The 25544-nt window shown below is 41.4% G+C and overlaps 1 protein-coding gene across 1 annotated transcript in view; it reads left to right on the top strand.

Annotated features, from left to right (window-relative positions):
* The first annotated feature begins 230 nt into the window (after positions 1-230).
* The window catches only part of SDHAF3 (succinate dehydrogenase complex assembly factor 3), an 86520-nt gene continuing 61206 nt past the window's right edge, over positions 231-25544 (top strand). Inside the window, exon 1 of the mRNA XM_054020382.1 lies at positions 231-629. Within this exon, the coding sequence (XP_053876357.1) occupies positions 447-629 (183 nt within the window). The 5' untranslated portion in view covers positions 231-446. The remainder of the gene's footprint in view (positions 630-25544) is intronic.

The following is a 25544-nucleotide window of genomic DNA, read 5'->3' as shown; positions in this document are numbered from 1 at the left end:
GTGCGCTGGATCGGGGTCTCCCGGGGCTCCGGTGCCCCTCCTCCCCCAGGGGGCGTCCCGGCTGCTACTCGGCTGCCGCCGGGGTGGCGGGTGGGGGCGAGAGAGCCCCTGAGCTAGGTCAGGCCGGCTTGCGGGGAGTCGCTCGCTGATCCGCCCCCGGCCTGGCGGCTCCTGCTCGCTGGGGGGCAGGCGGGGCGGCCCTGCTGGGGAGGAGCCCAATGCGCCGTGTCCCGCCTCCGGTGCCACCGCCTCAAACCTCCGGCATAGGAGCGATTCTCTCCGCGCTCCGCTGCCCACCCGGGGAGGTTCTCCGGGGCCTGCGACTGCCCTAGCACCGCCCCGCCTCCCCAGCCCGCCCGCTGCACTGACCGGCCCGCCCTGCTGCAGAGCGCAGCCTGGCCTACACCCCCAGGCGGCAGGCAGCGCAGCCCGCTGTAGCCCCAGCCATGCCGGGCCCTGTAGCCCTGCACGTGTCCCGTGTGCGGGCTCTGTACCGGCGGATCCTGCTGCTGCACCGGGCGCTGCCCGTGGAGCTGAAGGCGCTGGGCGATGCGTACGTGAAGGAGGAGTTCCGGAGGCACCGGTCGGTTGGGCCTGCTGATGCCCAGCGCTTCCTGCGGGAATGGGAGGCAAGTGCCCTAGGACCAGCCTCCCCCGTCTGCTGGGCGGGGGGCGGCTGCGGGCCATCTAGTTCCTCCCTCATCTTGGTGTTGCCTTAGGGCCCTACCTCAGCTGTATCTATCAGCTCACAGCCTGGGGCTAGCGCAGGGGACTGGGAATCAGGAGATCTGGGCTCTGCTCCGACTTACTGTGTGGTGTGACCTGGCCTGGGCCAGTCTCTAGGCCCAATATTTTCAAAAGTAGGTGCTGAGCACCTGCAGGGTGCTTTGAGCAGGGGGCTGGACTACATGGTCTCCTGCGGCCTCTTCCAACCCTAATATTCTGTGATTCTATGCAGCTCCCAATGACTTCATTGTAGAAAATGTAGGGCTTAGTTTCTCTCTGCCTCAGGCCTTCCTTGTATAGTATGGAAGCTGTGATGTTGACACACCTCTGCAAAATACCCTGAGAGCTGCAGATTTTTAAATAAAGCTAGATAAGTGTAACCTATTTATTCTTGTATACTAACCTCCAACAACCTCAGCACAAGATTAAGGGATACCCATAATAATAGGCTTCCCTCTGTGCAGGATTCTCATTGCATGGCACCAGTCTGGTAGAACTCTTATAGCTCTTAAGGTTTTTGGCTGGGTTGGGAGGCAGTAGTAACAGAACCACTACTAACTGTCATGTCCCTCTCCTCCCACCCCTCCAATGTTCCATTCAGTTTCCCCTTTACCATGGTTGATCTCATAGGAGACTTTCTCACTGGCCACTTCTCCAGCTGTCTCCCAGATCCTAACAATGCCTTGTCGGGTGTTCTCTTGTATCCGTAACCCTTCCAATTAGCTAGATCTGAGACTGCTATAAATATTTGAGGTCTGTGCCTTGGGCATTTTGGAACTCTAGTGTGGCAATACATTGTCAGTGTTTCTTAGTGCTTTGGCACCTGTTTTTTCTTGACAGTTCAGTTTCGGCCTTGGCTTGTTAGTGCACCAAAAACTAGTGGCACTATCTTCTCTGTGCTTCTGTTAGCCAGTGCCATGGCACCAATTCTGACACCATCTTTGTTCTCAGTGGGTTACCTAGGGAGGTGGTGGAATCCCCTTCCTTAGAGGTTTTTAAGGTCAGGCTTGACAAAGCCCTGGCTGGGATGATTTAGTTGGGGATTGGTCTTGCTTTGAGCAGGGGGTTGGACTAGATGACCTCCTGAGGTCCCTTCCAACCCTGATACTCTATGATTCTATTCTATGATTCAGTGCACCAGTGCCTGAAGTTATGAAGCACAAGCTTTATTAGGTGGTCTTAAGGCTGTTCAGTATAGTCATTTACTGTGCTGTTCCTCTGCCAAATATTTTTTTTAGGGTGGTGCTCATCTAGGTGTTTGTTTCTCTCTGTTGGTCCAGTGCTTCGCTGAACATACTGGTGTCATTTTTCGTTTCCCTTTGTAGGTCTGACATCTAAAGAGGAAAGAAGAGTACTCAGCAGCATCCCTTTAAATGTTTCAGAGTAATGGCCGCACTCATTGTGTGGCTATCTCTGAGCTAAATGCAACATGCAGCAGTACCGCCTGTGTCTGCAGATGTTACCCTGAGCACTGAAGAAATGTGTAGCATATTTGCAGGCCTTGTAAGCCCTGCACAAGCCTGGAGCTCTTTGAAGGGTAAACCCTGAAAACTAAAACCTGAGCTACCCATAACCTTTCTGTGCCAGTGCTATGCATATTGGTGAAGACATGGATCTCCCAGCAAGCCCAGTGGGGTAACTTCTCCACCAAAGTGCCACATGCCATCTTTAGCTGAGGGCTTTGGCCAGTATTGGCATCTGGACACACTGGGGGCTTTAGTGCTTGAAGTTGGTGGTATGGAGCTCTGGTTCATTGTGTGAAGCTGAGCCTCTGTAGAAAAGGCCAAGGCACAAAGCACTGAGTGAGGTCTAACAGTTTCTCAAAGCCCCTGACTCCTGGCAGCTTGAGTATGTAGGTCTCCGGGTATCCTTATGCATTCATAAGCTCAGTGGGGCAGAGTTTCCTGATATTGGTATGTGTAGTGGTCTGTCACAATTATTCTTAGTCTTGTGCAGGTCTGCCACAAAACCCATTGTACCTTTGAGGCATTCCTCTGACCCTGCATTGGCAGAGGTAGGATCTCTTGATGCGTTGGAGTGCTTTTTGTGCTAAGGCTGATGCTCATGCACCCAGGAGTCTGCTTTTCCCAGGATAGGAAGTCTTGACAATGATGATGCAGCACCTCTTATGCTGAGGATTTCACAAAGCAGATAACATGCTCTAGAACCCCTCCATCACTTAAACAGCTGTGTAAATGAGGGAAGACTGAGTATCAGGGTGATAAAAGCTGCTCTTTGGACTCAGATGAGCAAGAGGACTAATTCTATGCCAGATAAACTCAGCAGTAGAGGAACACACCAACGTCTGTACAGGAAAGGAGCCCAACTTTCTCCAGTTGTTCTAGCTGACTAAACAAATGCATTTTAATTGAAACTGGTCCAAAAATTTGCAAAGTCCCCAGTTGAGGTACATAGGGCAGGATGCTTTTGCATCCTATTTTGGACCAGCAACTGAAGAAGGTGTAGCAGACCCCTCATGCAACTGTCCAAGCCTGGAAGATAACCAAGGAAAACAATATTTTCTTTGTGAGGATGATCCCAGCTATCAAACTGTCTGGAGTGACTCAAGAGCTAGAGTACCAACCTCAGGGCAGAGTGTTAAGAACCAGCACCAACCCCCCAAATTGGTCATGAGTTCTATACTTAGATTTCACCAACCAATTATCAAGTATAAACTCCCAGGTACTATAAGAGCCTTAACACAGAGTCACAGACAGTCCCCTTGGGTACTCCATCACTCTTGCCACCCAGATAAGCCTACCTTTGTGCTACATGGTACCTTACATCAAGAGTCACAGCAAAATTCAGGTTACTTGTAGTCCAAAAGGACCAGTCACTTACCTCAGGTCAATTGCACCTTAGAGCTCCCACCAAAGACAACGCTTGTAGCCAATCTTAAACTATCTAAAGATTTATTAAATAGGAAAAGGAAACAGTTATTTACAAGGTTAAAGCAGGTAAACATACATACAGAAATAAGGTACAATCTTAAATTTCAAAAGGTAATAGTAGATTCTCTAATAAGCAAGCTCTGTATGTCCTTTAGGGCTAATCTAGGCCAAACTGCAGGGGATCCCTGGTTTATGCCTAGGAACCTTGCCTCCAGGGTCCAAGCAGCAATGAGAAACAGTTCCTTCTTGTTACAGGTTTTTATTCCCGCTCCCCACCCCCACCCGCACTTGTGCTCTGAGCTGCAAACTCACCTGGTGGGAGGAATTCACTTGCATGACTCATCTTTATAGGGATGGCAGAGAGCAATCAGCAAAGTCTTTTGTCCTCTTTAATGTTCCATAATAGTTTGTTTGGAGTTGATGGGTCTTCCCTGTTGGGCAGGACATAACATCTTCTGTTGGAGACCAGCATTTCACACTAGCCCACATAAGCAATATCTCCGAACTATTGCCCACATAAGCAATGTCCCTCTCCTGTCTAGTGATTTACACAGTTACCAAGGCTTACAATACAAACGCTCAAATATTATCGTATAATATGGGATACATGTTATAAGTGAGAATGCATGCAGCAACTCACAAGCATTCAATAAAACCTAATACATTCTTATAATTCTGATATCTGTTATAACAATACTAATACACAGGTGAGCCCGACTGATTCCAGTTATGGATTTGTCAGTGTTCAATTGAGAGATGGTGACCTTGGCATGAGCTGGTACCTGATCTCTCAGCATCACATCGGCTACTGCTCTCGCCCTCCTTATGAGAGTTTTGTGGAATCAGCCATGGCTAGAGGGAAGACCATTTGTATTGCTCCTGAGTATATTTGGAGGAAGGGTTTACAAAATCAAAACACTATCTCAGTCTGAGTCAATCAGTGATATATTCTCACTAGTGGTAGGAGAGGAAGGAGTGGTGGATTAGGCCTTCATCCGGAGGGGGACACCTATCTTTTTACCTTTCACTAGAAAAAAACGCTACTGGTCTTCTGCTCATGGCATCAAGAAAAGACCATGTTAGCTAAGGATATTTTCTCCACCAGCTGGGGAAGGATGCTGCTGTACTTTCTTTTCAACAGCCTACCTCTGGTAGCAAAGGACCTGTTAAAGCTTATGAGACACAAAGGTTTAATGATCTCAGTAGTCCCATATTGGTCCGATCAGGTTCAGAATCTGGCCTCATAGTCATTCAGAACAAGTACTTCTCTATCAACCTGGGAGCCATCTCTCTGACATCTTGTTCCTTTTAGGTTAGAGATCTTCGGGTATGGTATCTCTGAACAGGTGATTTGGTGGTCCTGACATTTCAGAAGCCATCTACAAAAAGGAGCTACAACTCCAAATGGCTAATTGAGTCCTCTCCAAGGTGGTGTTGGAGTTTCCACAGTAGTGAGTCTGTCCTCTTGCCAACGCTCTTTTCATGCCAGAGGCCCTTCCTCATGAGTTTGGTGTAAAAGGGTCTTGGAATAGACTGACACATTTAGAAAGTCCACTTAACTTCTTGTTTCTTTTGTCACCAGTTCACTGGGCATGGCTGTTACTACAGGACTATACCTGAATGAATATCTGATTGCATTTCACATTGCTAGGACCTGGCTGACCTGAAACTGGAAAGTTATGTCAATGTTCGCACAATTCAGGTGAACACTGACCATAACCTACCTTCATGGATGTTTCCATCAGACATGCGTAAAGCAGCTACATGTTTTTCTCTCCATACATTCAGAAAGCATTATTGCATAGGCTCATCCTCCAGGAGGAAATCCTGTTTTGGATTCTGTGTTCTAGAACGCAGTTCCAAGGTGGAGAAGGCCAAACTCTTCCACCTGCAGAAGTTTTTGTTTTATGTCAACATATCCCAAATTTTCATTTGTCTCATTTGTGTTGTTTTTTCTTTCTGATAACATTCAAGTCTGCTGAAAGAAATAATTATGTCCAACTATTTGATTTGTAAGCGGTCACTTGCTGCTCTTTATACTGTTTAATGCTGTATATAATAAAAGAATATCTCAGTTAATGCTTTTGTCACTAACTTTGTTATTGCCACTTGTTTTAATTTCTCTCTCTTTGGACATTTTTCAATCTTTCTTTCCTGAAGTGAGAGTCCTGCACAGATGCTCTCATTAGACAGGGAAAAATATTTAATTTATAATTCTCCTTCTCTGAAAAGATCCTCTTTCAGGATTCTCGTTCACCTGCCCCGGTTCCTCTAAAAGTCTGGAGGTTAACTTTTAACTTTTTTTTTAAAGACAGCTTTCTCTTATACCTTGTTTCTCATTTTTTGTCTGAGGTGCACTTTTTTTTATTTGTAATCTCACATTGATCATCTTGAATGTTTTTTTCTTTCTCTTACCTTCATGTCCTGCTCAGTATAAGAACTGAATAATTAGTAGGCAACAGTTTTAGAGTCAGCAGTAGAGGTGTGGAATGGCTAGCAGGGGGCCTGACTTGCATTCTTTATCTCATTACCGCTAACCTTAAAGGTCAAAAAACCTTGAGAGTAAGAACAGTTCTATCAGCTTTTCACTAAAGAGTCACAGCTCGGGTGTGAGAATCCTGCAAGGTATCCTTTTCAGAATAAAAAAGTAAATAATTTTCCAATTTTCATTTCCCGTCACCAACTGATAGAGCTTGAAAACTGAAAATCTCGGTCATACCTCTCAAACAGCCCACGCTACTATGGGTTTTATTTGGTAGTGAATTCTATAATTAAAGCTGTAAAACAGTTTCCTCTCATAGCTGCCTGTAGCTTACAATTTTGGGGTTTAAATTTTCCATGCTTGGTTCTTCTCCAAAAGTGACTTGGATTTTTTTTTTTTTTTTTTTTTTTTAAACAAAATCCCTTTTAGTCCCATTGGAGTTGTGAGAAAGTGGTAAAAATACATGTTTTTTCCAGCAAAAAACCTGAATTTCAAAACCTGAAACTTAGGATGATCTTTAATGAGCACTAATGGTTTTGCAAGCCATGGGGTTGGGAGTGGGAAATTGGTTTAGATTTAATAGTGTCTGTTTGAAAATGGCATAGTGCACACTTCAAGATGGCAGTTTGAAAAGATGCCAAGGTAGATTCAGGCTTTGCCAAGCTGTTCATGTGGATCCTTTTACCTATATCTCAGTCTTCTTATTTCCCCCCAAAATTATGTCAGTCTGAAGGTGTGATTACTAAAAATCTCACATTCATTTCACAGGGCTAAGGGACTTGTTGCACCTCAGAATGCGTTAAGACTCCCAGAGCCTTGGAAACATGAAATAGATAATTGGGGAACAAGTCCCAAAGCATTTCTTCAACATTCTCTTCCCTTGCTGGGAAACAGGTTCTCAGGCTAGTGTTTAGCTCCTTTTATTCCAGTGGGTTATAGGTCGTCAGTCTGTCCCTTGGCTGGAGGGAATAGCCCATTCAATACTAACTTCATGGAGGCTCTAGATTAGTTCTTGAACATCCTGCAATAGTGCATCTATGAAGTGCATGTATATGGCACACTTAAAGAAGTATGCATTAGCGGTACTAGCATATTGCTTATTACAAGAAACACAGCTGTGCTTCCAGAAATTCTGCGTGCACCCAGATTTTTTTCTTTCTTCAAAAAAACATCTAGAGCCATTTTAAAAACAACTAACAAAATCATCCAAAGCACAGGACTTGGTGGTCATGGTGGACTTCAACGACCCAGAGATCTGGGGAAAATAGTACAGCAGGGCACGGATTATCTAACAAGTTCTTGGAATGTATTTGAGACAAGTTTTTTATTTCAGAAACTGGAGAAAGCTACTAGGGGAGAGGCTGTTCTAGATCTGATTTTTAACAAATAGGGAGGAACTGGTTGAGAATTTGAAAGTGGAAGGCAGCTTCAATGACAGTGATCATGAAATGATGGAGTTCATGATTCTAAGGAAAGATCGGAAGGAAAACAGCACAATAAAGATAATGGAGTTCAAGAAGGCAGACTTTATCAAACTCAGGGAGTTGGTAGGTAAGATCCCATGAGAAGCAAATCTAAGGAGAAAAACAGTTCAAGAAAGTTGGCAGTTTTTTAAAGAGACATTATTAAGAGCAAAAGAGCAAATTAGCCCATTGCGAAGGAAAGATTGGAAGTATGGCAAGAGACCACCCACTTTCAGTTATCAGAAACTCAATAAAGAGTCCTACAAAAAGTGGAAACTAGGTCAAATTACAAAGGATTAATATAAACAAATAAATATATAGGGACAAAATTAGAAAAGCCAAGGCACAAAATGAGTTTAAACTAGCTAGACGCATAAGGGTAACAAGAAAACGTTCTACAAATACATTAGAAGCCAGAGGAAGACCAAGGATAGGATAGGCCAATTACCCATGAGGGGGGAGGGGAGGGGGGACAATAACAGAAAATGTGTAAATGCCAGATGTATTAAATTACTTTTTTGGTTCATTTTTCACCAGAAAGGTTAGTAGCAAGTGAACATCTAATATAGTGAATGCCAGTGAAAATGAGTTAGGATCAGAGGCTAAAATAGGGAAAGAATAAGTAAAAAATTACTTAAACAAGTTAGATGTCTTCAGGTCACCAGGGCCTGATAAAATACAAATAGAATGCTCAAGGAGTTGACTGAAGAGGTATCTGGGCCATTAGCGAGTATCTTCAAAAAGTCACGGAAGACAGGAGAGATTCCATAGGACTGAAAAAGGGCAAATATAGTGCCAATCTGTAAAAAGAGAAACAAGGACAACCTGGGAAATTAGACCAGTCAGCTTAGCTTCAGTAGTATCCAGAAAGATAATGGAGCAAATAATTAAACAATCAATTTGCAAACACCTAAAATATAATGTGAATAAGTAACAGTCAGCATGGATTTGTCAAGAACAAATTATGTCAAACTAAACTAATAGCTTTCTTTGACAGGGTGACACGCCTTGTGGATGGGAGAAGAGAGGGAGATGTAGTATATCTTGACTCTAAGATGCAAAAAAATTATCTTGGCTCTAGTAAGGCTTTTGATACTGTCTTGCATGACCTTCTCATAAGCAAACTTGGGAAATACAACCTAGATGGAGCTACTATAAGGTGGGTGCATAACTGGTTGGAAAGCCATCCCCAGAGTAGTTATCAGTGGCTTACAGTCAAGCTGGAAAGGCATATCGAGTGTGGTCCCACAGGGATCAGTTCTGGGCCCAATTCTAGTCAATATCTTCATCAATGATTTAGATAATGGCAGAGAGAGTACACTTATAAAGTTTGTGGGTGATACCCAGCTGGGAGGGGTTGCAAGTGCTTTGGAGGATAGGATTAAAAATCAAAATTATCTGGAAAACTGGAGAAACGGTTAGAAGAAAACAGGACAAAAGTCAATAAGGACAAAATGCAAAGTACTCTACTTAGAAAGGAACAAATAGTTGCACACATACAGAATGGGAAGGACTGCTTAGGGTGGAGTACTGCAGAAAGGGATCTGGAGGTCATAGTGCATCACAAGATAAATGTGAGTCAACAGTGTAATGTTGTTGCAAAAAAAGCTAACATCATTCTGGGATGTATTAGAAGGAGTGTTATAAGCAAGACACGAGAAGTAATTCTTCTGCTCTACTCCACACTGATTAGACCTCAGCTGGAGTCTTGTGTCCAGTTCTGGGCGCCACATTACAGGAAGGATGTGTACAAATTAGAGAAAGTCCAGAGAAGAGCAACAAAAATGATTAAAGGTCTAGAAAACATGACCTTTGAGGGAAGATTTAAAAAAATTGGATTTGTTTAGTTTGGAAAAGAGAAGACTGAGGGGGGACATATCATCAGTTTTCAAGTACATAAAAGGTTGTTAGAAGAAGGAGGGGGAAAATGTTCTCTTTAACCTCTGAGTATAGGACAAGAAGCAATAGGCTTAAATTGCAGCAACGGCGGTTTAGGTTGGTCATTGGGAAAAACTTCTTACTATCAGGGTGGTTAAACGCTGGAATAAATTGTCCAGGTAGGTTGTGGAATCTCCATCATTGCAGTTTTTTAAGAGCAAGTTAGACAAACACCTGTCAGGGATGGTCTAGATAATACTTAGTCCTTCCGTGAATGCAGGGGAGTGGACTAGATGACCTCTTGAGGTCCTTTCCAGGCCTGTGATTCTATAAAATGATAAATAGTGTGTCAAAGCAACTTTGAGGTTTCACAATTAAAATAATGTAACAGTTAAGTTTCTTATAGCAACATTAACTTGGCATGTTGCACATGTGAAGTATTTTTATTCCTGATTTTCTTGTTAGATGTACAGCTTACTGTTGTACAAATACAATTTTAATTCCTGGACAGGCTTTTTCCTTGCTCACTGCACACCATACAAGATGCATATTGCAATGTGGTTCGATATATTGTGTTAGTGGAGAGAGAGAATGTATGATCTTATAATTAAATATTGTATCTTAATGTAAACACATGAGAGCTGAGCTGTTGCAAATGTGACGTTAGCTTTGTCATTTCCTGACTTTGAGTATCTAATTATACAACCTTAATTTTCTCAGCATTTTTTTGTTTGTTTCTTTGTTTTTTAATGAATTTTCCTGGGTTTAAAAAAAATCCTTAATCTGGAACTATTTGACTTTGTGGTTGAAACTCTTGTTAGCTCCAAGAGAAGGCTTGGGCTTGCACCACTGAAGTCAATGGGAGTTTCAACACTGATTTCATTCATAGGAGGATCATGCCCACTGTGTGTATCATGCCTTATTGAGTATGTATACTGGGCTGCTGATAATTGGGTCTGTCGTTGTGTTGTGACTTCTTGTTATCCAACCTTCCTCCTGGATAATTACTAATCGTTAAAATAGCCCTGGCATTTTTTGACCAAAACTTACCACTGTTCCAAACAATTTTATTGTTCTCACTTTATTATATACATAAAACAGCACATTCAGAAAAGTGAGCGCATCAGGTGTTTATGTCAAGGAAATCAATCCACGTCATTTAAGTTCTCTATATTTCTGTATTTTGTGACCATCTTTTGTATCTTAGTACTTTAGGATTTTAGTTTCTGGACAGATATCCTTAGATATGAACCCAAATCTCAATGTGGAACTTGAACCTATGATCTAGTTCACAGGCAAGGATGCTGCCATCTTAAATATATTTGCAGAATATAAAAAGATAAGCAAAAGATTAAAGGCAGATTTCAAGACTAATTTTAAAGAAAAATGAGAGAAATGGGATCAAGTTTGAGATATAATGTCTTAATAGACAAATGAACACAGAATAACCTTTGAGTTACTGTAATATTGCTGTATTTAGCAATATTTGCGATATTGCAGAAATTGCAGATTCTGCAATATTAGGCTTCCACCACAGTTTTGTTTTAAATCAGCTTACTTTGCACAGTCCACAATTTGCATACGTTTTGAGTTTTGCAACACACACTTTTTTGCTCATTAGTACATTAAATGAGTTTGGAGAGTTTTGGGATTCATCTGCAATTCTACAGCATTTTCCAGAGTTAGCAGGGACAGTAAAGCGATCCCTATTGATCTTACCTAGTTCTGTGGATGCTGAGTGTGCAACATCTCGATACAGAGAAGTGTTCACAAAGCAAAGACCGGACATGAAGGAGACCACTGTAGCAGGGTGTGCTGCACTAACATTCAATCCCTGTAAAATATAAATGGCTAAAGTGACTGAATTTCTGTAGCAGTTCTGTTAAGAATTTTTCTTCTGAATTTTATATTGTACCAGTCACTTTTTAAAAAATGAATAAGAACATAAGAACTGCCATACTGGGTCGGACCAAAGATCCATCTAGCCCAGTATCCTGTCTTCTGACAGTGGCCAATGCCAGGTGCCCCAGAGGGAATGAACAGAACAGGTAATCATCAAGTGATCCATTCCCTGTCGCCCATTCCCAGCTTCTGGCAAACAGAGGCTAGAGACACCATCCCTGCCCATCCTGGCTAATAGCCATTGATGGACCTATCCTCCATGAATATATCTAGTTCTTTTTTGAACCTTGTAATATAATATATTGTCTGGTTATCTTAAAAAAAAATTAGCTGGCATAACTGTCATGGATTCACTGGTCCCGTGCTCTGGAACAGCCCCTGGGAGAACTCCCTTCATTGTGTCAGCCTTCCTTGAGGGTTGCACAAGCTAGCTCTATGGGGTAAGCCCCTTGGCTTCACCGCCTCTTGGGACCGAACCTCGCAGCCTTCTGCACCTCTGCATCCCCTCATGAGCTCCCCTCAGTGAGTCCGCTCGAATTGGACATCTGGGGAACGCTTGCACACTCAGAGAGAAATGCAGCAAGACTTTATTATACTGGAGTGACTCTTAGACAGCATTGTAAAGGCAGACGGGTTTATTAGATAAAGTCATTATGTTAGCATAAAGAATGGAGAAGTTACAGCAAAGTCAATCTGGGTCTGTCCAGAACCCTGATCTCTCTCTCTCTCTCTGACCTTGCTTGAGTCCCAATCCAGAAGCGAGAGTCCCGCTTCTAGCAGCCCGCACTATACCACACCCCAAAGCCACCCTCTGTCCTTTGTTCTGATTCCTGGGAAAAACAGGTCACCTGGCTACTCACCTCAATTCTTTGTTCTCGTCTGGTTGCAGCTGGCTGGCTTCTTTCAGAGGGTGGGTCCCAGGGTCATCAATTGCTAGGTTACAAAATGTCTGGGACATTGTATGGGCCCATGCAGCTAGGTGGAAGTCACACTTGATCCTCTGGGTTTCTGCAAAGATTAAATCACCTTTTCCCACCACCTAGTTAAACATGCAGTACATAGGGGAAACTGAGGCACACACAGTATTCATACAAAATATTAGAAAATTCCCACTTTGTCTCAATAACATAATAAATGAGTCTTTATATAGTTCCAGCAAATTTTTCTTAAACCAATAGGTGTACTGTGGCTTTTCCAAATTACAGCTATTAATAAAGGTCCGTTATTACTTTTCTATGATTTTCCACGTCCTGTCCGCAACTCAGCAGCAATTATTTGAAGAACATCCCATGATTCAGGTAGGGTCTTAGCTATACTATAATTTTTACTAAAAAGAGACAAAGAAGGGTCACTTTAATTTGCTTAGTACAGGAATGTAGGAAGCTTTTTAAAAAATAAATCCCTAAACTCTTAAAAAGATGTAAGTGGATAATGAAATATTTTTACAGGAAATCTAATTTGACTTGTTTGAACTTACAAAATAGAAAAATGAACTGCTTTTTGAATGCTGTTGGATGAAACAAGGCCTCTAAGAATGAGATTAATAGAAACAGTCTGTACATAAATGTTAAATTTATAAAAATAATTAGTAGTATAATGTCATGTTATGCCTATTTATTTTTTATAGCAGTGGGCTCAGATTAATAATTTGTATCTCGAAATCCATGGGGAAGTATTAATACTAGAAGGAGATACTTCTAAAGAAAACAAGCTTTGTTAGTCAGGAACTATAGCTCTTCAGGTGGATTCAAATGACGCATATCAATTATTAATATACATTGCTTTCTATTTTCTAAATATTTAATATTTTAATTAAAATAATTGGTGCTCATTAACAAGAGGCAGCTGGTATAAATAGATTGAGAATGATTATTGCCTGGGAATGTTACACTGGTCTACAATTTTTGAGCAGTCGTCTGTTTCAGAGATAAAATGTGCTATTTATTATGTATTTTGATGTGCTGAATTCAAATATGACAATTAAAACAACTGATTGGCTACTGTTTCTAAAATACTTAAGTTTTTACATTTTATGTCTATGTATATTGTGTAGATAGTAGAGTTTTAATCATAAATTGTAAACCTACGTCTTTTCATGTGTTTATGGTGGCTTTAGGTGATAATATTTCACCTGTCCTGTTTATGTAACACTTTAAAAATCAGCAAAAGGGTTATATAAATAAAATTTATTATGAAACAAAAGGCAAAAAACTATTCTGTACATAGTTTAGTCCTATTCAGTGTCTACTCGGCACTTCTTGGCTTGTCTCTTGTATTCATTAAATGGAGCATCTCTTGTCACTGTCCAGCAATAGTCTGCAAGCAGTGTTGGGCTCCATTTGCCCTGATAGCGTTTCTCCATTGTTGCAATGTCCTGATGAAATCGCTCGCCGTGCTCGTCGCTCACTGCTCTGCAGTTCGGTGGAAAAAAATCTAGACGAGAGTGCAAAAAATGTATCTTTAGTGACATGTTGCAACCAAGGCTTTTGTATGCCTTGAGGAGGTTTTCCACCAACAACCTGTAGTTGTCTGCCTTGTTGTTTCCGAGAAAATTTATTGCCACTAACTGGAAGGCTTTCCATGCCGTCTTTTCCTTGCCACGCAGTGCATGGTCAAATGCATCATCTCGAAGAAGTTCACGAATCTGAGGACCAACAAAGACACCTTCCTTTATCTTAGCTTCAGTTAACCTTGGAAATTTTCCACGGAGGTACTTGAAAGCTGCTTGTGTTTTGTCAATGGCCTTGACAAAGTTCTTCATCAGACCCAGCTTGATGTGTAAGGGTGGTAACAAAATCTTCCTTGATTCAACAAGTGGTGGATGCTGAACACTTTTCCTTCCAGGCTCCAATGACTGTCGGAGTGGCCAATCTTTCTTGAGGTAGTGGGAATCTCTTGCACGACTATCCCATTCGCAGAGAAAACAGCAGTACTTTGTGTATCCAGTCTGCAGACCAAGCAAGACAGCAACAACCTTCAAATCGCCACCAAGCTGCCACTGATGTTGGTCATAGTTTATGCATCTCAAAATTTGTTTCATGTTGTCATAGGTTTCCTTCATATGGACTGCATGACCAACTGGAATGGATGGCAAAACATTGCTATTATGCAGTAAAACAGCTTTAAGACTCGTCTTCGATGAATCAATGAACAGTCTCCACTCATCTGGATCGTGAACAATGTTGAGGGCTGCCATCACACCATCGATGTTGTTGCAGGCTACAAGATCACCTTCCATGAAGAAGAATGGGACAAGATCCTTTTGACGGTCACGGAACATGGAAACCCTAACATCACCTGCCAGGAGATTCCACTGCTGTAGTCTGGAGCCCAACAGCTCTGCCTTACTCTTGGGTAGTTCCAAATCCCTGACAAGGTCATTCAGTTCACCTTGTGTTATGAGGTGTGGTTCAGAGGAGGAGGATGGGAGAAAATGTGGGTCCTGTGACATTGATGGTTCAGGACCAGAAGTTTCATCCTCTTCCTCGTCTGACTCAAGTGAGAATGATTCTGGTGCATCAGAAACCGGCAGTCCTTCTCCATGGGGTACTGGGTGTGTAGCTGATGGAATGTTTGGATAATGCACAGTCCACTTTTTCTTCTTTGACACACCTTTCCCAACTGGAGGCACCATGCAGAAGTAACAATTGCTGGTATGATCTGTTGGCCCTCTCCAAATCATTGGCACTGCAAAAGGCATAGATTTCCTTTTCCTGTTCAACCACTGGCGAAGATTTGTTGCACAAGTGTTGCAGCATATGCGTGGGGCCCACCTCTTGTCCTGATCTCCAGTTTTGCAGCCAAAATAAAGGTGATAGGCTTTCTTAACCATAGTGGTTATACTGCGCTTTTGTGATGCAAAAGTCACTTCACCACAAACATAGCAGAAGTTATCTGCACTGTTCACACAAGTACGAGGCATCTCTGCTCACTTTGGCTAAACAGAAATGTGTCCCTTTGCAAAATCAAACACTGACAAATAAGAGAGCACGACACTGTATGATTTCTAGAGCTCATATAGGGCAATTTGTTCAGCAGCGTGATGTAAGCTTCATTATGATTGCATCATCCATGACTTCTAGGAATAACGTGATGCAATTCATACAATGTATGATGCAATACCAGCTTCAGATTGCATCATTCATTGTTTTGCCTGTCCAAACCCAGTCATAGATTTATTCATAGATCCAGTCAAAGATGTATTTTAGTCATTTCTGGTTTAAATTGAGATCCCTTCCCTTTATAACTCACTTATCTTCCGCTATTCCCAAGTCAAGGGTCGTATATACTGACCCAGTAGCATATCTTGAAAACTAGAGCCAATCAACAATTTTAAGCATCATTTTCATTCTCAGTGACCCAGAATTAGTAAAGTTTGACTACGTTTATTTCAGAAGCATTTTGGCTATAGAGCAGTGTAATGTTGACAGACCTGATAAGTAATTTAGCTCAACCTCTAAATTGTTAAATAATTGATGAGTATGTATTGCTTAAAACAAATAATAATAAACTAATATTAGTTACCGAACTGGTTGGGTTACAAATTATGGGTTAGTGTTGTTACAGCGGAAAATTCAGCTGAATCTTTTTTTATTCACTTCTAAGACATTTGAATTGTCCTCCTCCAACCCTTAAGGCTACCATGTTATGAGGACCAGTCTTCTAGCTAAGAAGGCTTAGGCTGTTTTGGGGCTACAGAGAATCACTGAAGAGTGACAAGAGAGTCCATCTTCCTAACAGGCTAAATAAATTGCCTCTGTACCAGTTTCTAGCCATTATTGGCCCTGGAGCATGGGATTCTGACAGCCTTTCTATGAGCTGCTACGTGGACTGAAATTGATTCAAGAGTTGTGCTTTATAATAGTGTGCTTGGCTCATTGAAAAAGGGAGATGCTTGTATTACTCTCTAGTAACACATCAAGGCATTTCAGGAGCTGTGGATAACATAATTCCAACTATACATATAAAATGATGGGGTCTAAATTAGCTGTCAAGAAAGAGATCTTGGAGTCATTGTAGAAAGTTCTCTGAAAACATCCACTCAATGTGCAGCGGCAGTCAAAAAGGCTAACAGATTGTTGGGAATCATTAGGAAAGGGATAGATAATAAGACAGAAAATATCATTGCCTCTATATAAATCCATGGTGTGCCCACATCTTGAATACTGTGTGCAGATGTGATTGCCCCATCTCAAAAAATATATATTGGAATTGGAAAAGGTACAGAAAAGGGCAACAAAAATTATTAGGAGTATAGAACAGCTTTTGTATGAGAAGAGATTAATAAGACTGGGACTTTTCAGCTTGGAAAAGAGACAACAAAGGGGGGATATGATGGAGGTCTATACAATCATGACTGGTGTGAAGAAAGTAAATGAGGAAGTGTGTTATGAGAAGGTGTAAATAACAAGAACTAGAGTTCACCAAATGAAATTAATAGGCATAGGGTTGCCAGGCATCCAATTTTCAACTGGAACGCCCGGTTGAAAAGGGACCCTGGCGGCTCCGGTCAGCACTGCTGACCGGGCTGTTAAAAGTCCAGTTGGCCACTCGCAGCAGGGCAGGCAGGGTGCCTGCCTAGCTCCGCACGGCTCCCGGAAAGCTTCTGTCATCTCCCTTCGGCTTCTAGGCGTAGGGGTGGCCACAGGGGCTCCACATGCTGCCCCATCCCCGAACATCGCTTCTGCAGCTCCCATTGGCTGGGAACTGCAGCCAATGTGAGCTGCAGGGGTGGAGGCATTTGTCATTTCAGATTTTAATAAAAATTGTGACATGAGATTCAGGAGTGCTATTTCATTGACATAGTGCAACATTGCCAGATACAGTAGAATTGGTTTTTAGTGACCTTTTGATTATGTGGATCAAAAACTATTTATTAAAAGTAAATTCCTATTGCTGCTGATAACCTTAACCCTAACTTAAAGTGTTCAGTGGGCATTTGGTTGTAAGGATCACATTGGAAACTGTTTCTTTTGTTTGATATTTCCCAAAGTCAGGAAAGACTTTCTCAATCTTTTGAGTGTCTTTAGTTGTGTCTGATGAATGAGAGCTTGTGATAGTCAGACAGGACCGCAGATAGGAAATCAGGATGCTGTTCTGACTGTCAGGCTAGATGTGTGTGGTGTGGCGTGGCTGCAGTGACTTCCCTTAATCTGCTTAATCTGCTTTGGCATTAAATGCTGAGTCTTATTCACTCTCTATGCAAGGTGGAGATTTTGTTTTTTCTGCATCTTTGATTTGGGAAGTTTCCATAAAACAGCACTGAGGGGTAGTGATCATTTGGATAGAATAGGGGTGGATAAACTTTTTGGCATGAGGGCCACATCTGGGTATGGAAATTGTGGGCCATCAATGTTCATGAAATTGGGAGTTGGGGTGCAGGAGGGGATGAGGGCTCTGGTTGGGGGTGCGGGCTCTGGGGTTGGGCCAGAAATGAGGAGTTCAGGGTGCAGGAGGGGGCTCCAGGCTGGGGTGGGGGGTTGGGGTGCAGGTGGGTGGGACTGAGGGGTTTGGAGGGTGGGAGGGGGATCACAGCTGGAGCAAGGGGTTGGGGCTCAGGAGGGGGTCAAGGGTGCAGGCTCCAGGCAGCACTTAACTCAAGCAGCTCCCGGAAGCAGCAGAATGTCCCCCCTCCGGCTTCTACGCGGAGGCGCGGCCAGGTGGCTCTGCGTGCTGCCCTGTCCGCAGGCGCCATCCCTGCAGCTCCCATTGGCCCCATTTGCTGGCCAAAGGGAGCTGCAGGGGCGGCGTTTGGGTGGGGGCAGCGTGCAGAGCTCGCTGGCAGCCCTTAGGCGAGGAGCCGGAGGGGGGATGTGCCACTGCTTCCAGGAGCTGCGCAGAGCAATCCCCCCGACTCCGCTCCCCGGCAGGAACTTGAGGGCCGGATTAAAATGTCTGAAGGGCCGGATGTGGCCCCCGGGCCGTAGTTTGATCACCCCTGGAATAGAACAATCAAAATGAAGGTTCCCCAGACAGATTCGTAAAACAGGATTCCACTGTAATATAGCCTTAAAATTTCTACTGGTGCTGCCTCCAAATCTAGAAAATCACAAGCAGGGTTAGGGTCCTTAGTCAAGAATCCTTACCATATAGTGGAGTCTTTTCTTGCAGAGAGAGTTGGAATGACCTGTGAGTATACCCAGTAGATGAGTGTGTGTGTGTGTGTGTGTGTGTGTGTGTGTGTGTGTGTGGTACACATCTGTCATGGGAAGAAGCATTTGGTACCTCTCATTTGGAGAGTGACATCATTCTCTTTTAGATTAGTCTGCCCACTACTGAGGTCGGTAATTTTGTGTTTTTCTTTGTTCACGTGGATATGATATAATGTTTGATTAGCTTCTTTTGTTAATTCTGTTACATGTAAATACAGCACCATTCCTCCCTCCCCCCATTCCAATAATGGTGTGGTCTTGAGTTAATAGAAAACGAGACTTAAAGGAGGATGTGAGATGTGCATTTGGTACAGGCCTTTACTGCATTTTCCAAGTTCAAAATGGCATGGGCAATACCATCAGTATTTTTAACACTGCTGCCATATTGCTATACCAATTATTCTTTTTGTTGTTAATGTATGAATTTTAAAGCTTACCCTGTAGTTGTACCAGGGTGATCTTATGTCTAAATATTTAATGCTTTCAGTAACAACAGCTTGGATTTTTATACCAGGGAAAGTAGTCATACTATTACTAACACATTATTTAAAAATTTGTAGTTTAAGTACAGAATTATGTCCTGGAACCCATTTATTCATCTGTGGATGATCCCTACTTCTCTCATAAATACAGTTTAGTAACAGCCAACACATGATTAGGTCTCTCAAAAAAAATTATAGTGAACACATTTGTTATAATCAGCATTAGAAAGAATATGAAGTTATCTTTTAAAAGATAATTTAGGCTTCCACCTAGTGGTGGTAGGGTATTCTGTCCAACAGAAATGAGACAAACAGGAAAAACATTATCTCAGGTACATATAACCTATTTATCTTGTTATGGGGCTTGTAGATTTAAAACTTAACAAATCAGAAGATTGTGAACACAAATTATGTACACAACTGTACATGACCTTGGGCTTTGAGGTTTTTGTAACTTAGGGCCATAATGATTAGAACCTGCTGTTATCACTGGAGTACATTCAGGTTCCTGAAGAACTTCTGAATCTATCAGAACCTTATCTCCTGAACTGTTGCAAGTTTGCTAATATTTCTGTTTTTTCAGGGCTCTTGGATTATGCTTTAAACAAAAAGTCTAACTGGATATAAAAAAGTAGAGTGAAGATCAAAATCTGTAAAGCCCATCTTTGTTTTTATGTGTACAAGTAAACATGTTTTGTTAAGTTTCCAACTTTAGCACTCCTTACTTATTTGGGCAAAACTGACTTTATTAGGAGATCCCTTGAGTAAGAACTGCTGAATATGGCTTTAAAGAAGTTAAAGAGGAAAAGTTGCCAGATGTTGTCTTTTCCATTTTGTTATTCTTCCACTATCCAGTTTTATTATTTGTTTCACAGTAGTGCCTAGAAACTCAAACCAGATTAGGGCGCTGTTGGGTTGAAGCTCTATACAGACACATAGTCAAAGACAATAACTGCTCAAAAGAACTTGCAGTCTTAGCTTACAACAAAATGTAACAAGTGAGTGAAACAGGCTGGGGAGAAGTAAGATGGAGTAACAGAAAAACAATTATTTTTTCATTGTCGGAGAAAAACAGAGTTCTCACTTTTTGTTTGGGTACAGCAAATCAGATACTTTATTTTCTTTCTCTCTATCAATTGCATAGAGGGAGAGAGCTAAGCAGGTCTCTCAACAGGTAAAACAATTTCAGCAAGCATTTATACCTTTTGTTACAGACAATAATGAGCAACAGCTGCATTTTGTTTATACATAGGTCATTCTGATATCTTGTTTTGCTCACTAATGTAGACTCTTAGTCTACATTCCATATTATCTACACAAGGTCGCAACAACTTTCCCACTCACCTCACACATTCCTCGCTTCTACAAATCTACAAACAATTATTAGGGTTACAGTTAGCCTGACTCTTGCTAACGAACTATCATGCATTGCATCCCCTTCCTGTCAGTTCTTTCTCTGCTTCCACATCATAGAGCTGCTGTATGCATGAATTGCAGATAGGGATAAATAAGGAGATATGTGCCAGTAATCTCTGCTTGCCACCTGCCTAGCTATTATCAGCTAGAAATGATCTATAAGCATTGCAGTAAAAGTTAATTAAAAAATAAAAAAGTAGAACAAACTAACGTACCCTCTTAAAATCACTAGCTTTCCACAACAGCTATAGATAAAGTAGCGTGTTCTGGAATAATTGCAGTCAAGTATCTAGTGCTGTATTTGTGTATACATTAAGCATGTCCACCTCAGTACTGTGAAAGCCTGTATAAGACTGAGGATACCATAAAAAAGTTATTTTTGATGAGCTAATGTAGTGGATGCATTTCATATTGAATCTGGAACTCTTCTTAAATAGTAACTCTTACCATAGATGCATAGATTCCAAAGCCAGAGGGACTATTGTGATCATCTAGTCTGGCCTCCTGTGTAATACAGGCCATAGAATGTCCCCAAAATAATCCCTAGAGCATCTCTTTTAGAAAAACATCCAATCTTGATTTAAAAATGTCAGAGATGGAGAATCCACCATGACCTTTGGTAAATTGTTCCAATTGTTAATTACCCTGTTTAAAAATGTATGCCTTATTTCCAGTCTATTTCTTGCTTCAACTTCCAGCCATTGGATCATGTTATAACTTTCTCTGCTAGACTGAAGAACCCATTAGTAAATATTTGTTCCCCAGGTAGATACTTATAGATTGTAGTCTTAAACTTAACAAAGAGAAGGTAAATAGATTGAGCTTTTTGAGTCTATCAGTATAAGGCATGCTTTCTAATCCTTTAATCATTCTTGTGGCTCTTCTCTGAACCCTCTTCCATTTATCAACATCCTTCTTCAGTTGTGGGCACCAGAATTGGAAACAGTATTCCAGGAGCGGTTGCTATATATTGAGGTAAAATAACCTCTATATGTGTACTCAAGATTCCCCTGTTTATACCTCCCAGGACTGTATTAGCTCTTTTGGCCACAGCGTCACAAAAGGAGCTCATGCTCAGTTGATTATCCCTCACGCCCCTAAATCTTTTCCTAGTCACTGCTTCTCAGGATAGAGCCCCCCCCATCTTGTAAGTATGGCCTGCATTCTTTGTTCCTAGATGCATACACTTACATTTATCTGTATTAAAATGGATATTGTTTGCTTGCACTCAGTTTACCAAGCAATCCATATTGCTCTGAATCAGTGACCTGTCTTCTTCATTATTTACCACACCCCCAATTTTTTGCCATCTGCAGACTTATCAGTGATGTTTTATGTTTTCTTCCAGGTCACTGATATAAATGTAGAAATAGCATAGTGCCAAGAAACGATCCCTATGGGACCTTAATAGAAACACACCTGCTTGATGACAATTCTGCTTTTACAGTTACATTTTGAGACCTATCATTTAGCCAGTGACTAATCCACTTAATGTGTGCCATGTTAGGTTTTTAATCAAAATGTCAAGCAGTACCAAGGCAAATGCCTTCCTGAACTCTAAAGTGTATTATGTCAACACTATTACCTTTTATCAACCAAACTTGTAATCTCAACAAAAAAAGATATCGTTAGTTTGACAGGATCTGTTTTCCATAAACCCATGTTGATTTGCATTAATCACATTACCCTCCTTTAATTTTTTTATTAATCAAGTCCCATATCAGCTTTTCCGTTATCTTACCCAGTATCAATGTCAGGCTGACAGGCCTGGACTACCTTGGTCTTCCCACTTATCCTTTGTAAAAACTGTCACATTAGCTTTCTTCCAGTCTTTTGGCACTTCCCCAGTGCTCCAAGACTTATTAAAAATCAACATTAACGGTCCTGAGAGCTCCTCAGCCAGCTCCTTTAAAACTCTTGGATGCAAGTTTTCTGGACCTGCCATTTAAAAATGCCTGACTTTAGTAGCTTCCATTTAACATCCTCCGGAGTTACTAGTGGAATGGAAAGAGTGTTATCACCATAAATGATAAGATATCATCTGTTTTCCTCCCAAATTCAGAACAGAAATATTTATTGAGAACTTTTTTCTTTTCTGAATTATTATTGATAATTTTACCTTTTCCGTCAAGTAATAGACCAATACCATTGTTGGGATTTTTTTTGTTTCCAACATATTTTAAAAACTCCTTTTTGTCCTTAACAATGCTGGCCATAGATTTCTTCTTGTATCCCTTTGCTTCCTTCATCAATTTTCTACAATTCCTAACTTCTGATTTGTATTCATATCAGCTTCCCCTTTCTTCCATTTGTTATATATTACCTACTTATTTTGTATAGTTGCCTTCACTTCCCCTCTTTAAACCAGGTCGTTTTTTTTAAACCGGTACCCCCTTCTTCCTCAATTACGAGATTGTGGCTTTTGGGGCATCTAGTAAGGTTTTCTTAAATGATTCCCAAGTATCATTCATATTTTTCAAATTAAGGTCTTCCTCCCAGTGGATTTGGCTAATAATTTTGTTTAGCTTTGTGAAATTGGCCCTATTAAAGCAGCAAGTGTGAGTGTACACTGGTCTGGAAATGTGATCAAGACATGATCACTGGTACCTAAGCTACTATTAATTTTTAGTTCTTTGATCAGTTCCTCTTTATCTGTTGGACAAGGTCTAATAAAGAATTCCCCAGTGTTGGCTGCAACATCTTTTGTGTTAGGAAATTGTCATCTATAATGTTTAGAAATTCCAAGGATGTTTAAGTACTGGCAGCATGAGACCTCCAGCGTGTACCATTCAAATCGAAGTCTTCATGATCATGCAACTTTTGTTCCTATACATCATATATAAATGTGAAAGGAGGTGGTCATCCTGTTCCCCAGTGTAATTTGGTGGTCTGTTGCCGACACCAACTAATGTTATGCTTTGTCTGTTAGTACATTGATCCGTAAGCATTCAAGATCATTTCTTCTAAGCTATCAGTGACTTGGAAACAGGTAATGACATTTTTGATATAGAGTGGTAATCACCCTCTCCTTTTGTGCACTCAATCCTTCTTAAATAGGTTATAACCACTGATTTTAACATTCCATTCATGCAAATCATCCCACCCATTTCAGTAACACCAACTGGAGGGAATTTATGATGATAAATGAGCAATTCCAATTCCTCCTCTGAATTACCCAGACTCTAGAATTGGTGTATAGGCAATTCAGGAATTTCTTCTTTTCATGTTCTTTGGTTTCTTAATTAATTTTATTCTCAACATCTGAATTTTGTGCTGAATGCCTATATCTTCTCTCTTTTTACCCTCCCTTTTTGCTGTTAGTTTTACCCTCTCCTGACTACTCTAGCCAGCCTCTTCCCAAGGAGGTTCTACTGAGATGGAGGCCATCCAAACTGTAGATTCCACTCCCCACATAGAAGGGGGAGGGGCAATGTTCCACAAACCTAAACCCTCTACACCACTTAACTAGCCAATGCTTTCTTTCCAGGATCCTCTGCCTTCTGTCTTTCTTTGCTCGTGGGACTGGAAGGATCTCAAAAAAATTGCTTGAATTTTTTTTTTCCAGCATGCTTCTGAATTCCCTGAAGTTATCTACTATCTACGAAATATCCCACGACTTAGTGTTATTAATGCCAGTATGAACCATCACCAATGGATCCTTGTGCGTCAACTTCAGAAGCCCATCCAATCTGACATCTCATGTCGTGGCCCTGGGAAGGCAGCAGACTGTCCTGTTGTCTGCCTCTCCCATGCAAAATGTTCTTTTGATTCATCTGAGTATTTGATTCTCCAACAAGAATTGTCTGTCCTCCTTGGACGATTGGAGAACTTTCTACAGGCAAACTTGATTTTCTTACATGTTGGACTGATCTGCCATCCATGTGTGTCTAGTACATCTCTCCATTCCCTTGGACCTGCAGAATCAGGAGAGGTATATCTTCCAAAGTTTCCACATTGATGACCTGGTATTGATTTGAAACTTCTAGCTGTGTGGAATTCCTCCCGATCCTCTTCTCTTTGGTGGTTACAGCCTGCCTATCCTTATATGTCTGCAGCCATGTCAAGTGCTGCCATGACCTTTTGTCTCTGGTGGTTACAAATGGCCAAGCCTCTTTTCTGACTTCCTCCCTGTCTAATTCCTTGATGGCCAGCTCAAGTATTCCTTGAGCCTAGGATATTGGTATTTCCCAAGCCTAGCTGTCTCAGAACTCCTCAGCTTCTCCGACTCTCAGTAATGTCTGTCTTTGGCCCTCCAATCCAAGATGTTTTTTCTTGCTGGAGCATCATGATGAATTGCCGGCACAAATGTCAATATGCAGGTTTCAAAACTGTTTGTCTTTTTTAAGGCTATACTTCGTAATTGCATGTGTGAGGGTGCACCTCTGCACTTTTGTCCCATTGGCTTGCTTGCATGAAGTCAATTGCAGGATCAGGGCCTAAGGTAGAATTTACTGTGGTACTGGATTCTGTCAAATCAAGTATGCATGTATGTGAGATGAGGAATTTAAAGTTTTTTGTCTTTGTAACCTTGTGTTTGGATTATAGAGGATCTTCATTTTGCTTGAAAAGAGTTTTGTATTGCTGAAGATTTTCACCACTTGAAGCTGGGCCGTATGAATGTACATATAGTAATATCTCCTATAATTGATTTTTTGCTGTTTACACTGTAACCTAATACTTGGAGTACACTGAGCGGCAGCTTGTTATTTGTACTAACATCTTTTTCCTGTGCCTGGGAGCTACTAATTTCAAATGGTATTTTAATTGGCAATTACTTGGAAAATCAAGCTCTTGATAATTATAGTGCACTACAAAGTACATTGTTTATCTTTCTGATTTTTTTAAGGTCATATCCTTTAATTTCTTTTATATTAGATTTGTTGGGGTGCAGTGCGTTTAGATGACTCATTAAAATGATTTGTACATTTTCTTTAGTTGCAGCGATCTATAGTACAGGTGAAAGCTGAAGCTGCGGCATGTTGATCGTTTAGGCTAACAGGAATGTATCCTGTTGTTTTCTTTACATTAAGAACTGAAGCCATTCCACATTCCAAAAGCTAGATCATAGGTCATCTATCCACCTGCCTTATCTAGCCAGCACAAAGCACTGGAAAGTGGCCCTTATGGGGCAGTTGCAGATTTCCTTGATATAG

This window comes from Malaclemys terrapin, chromosome 2, assembly GCF_027887155.1.
Source record: "Malaclemys terrapin pileata isolate rMalTer1 chromosome 2, rMalTer1.hap1, whole genome shotgun sequence".
Classification (NCBI taxonomy): Eukaryota; Metazoa; Chordata; order Testudines; family Emydidae; genus Malaclemys; species Malaclemys terrapin.
This window is presented reverse-complemented; position numbering and strand designations above follow the sequence as displayed.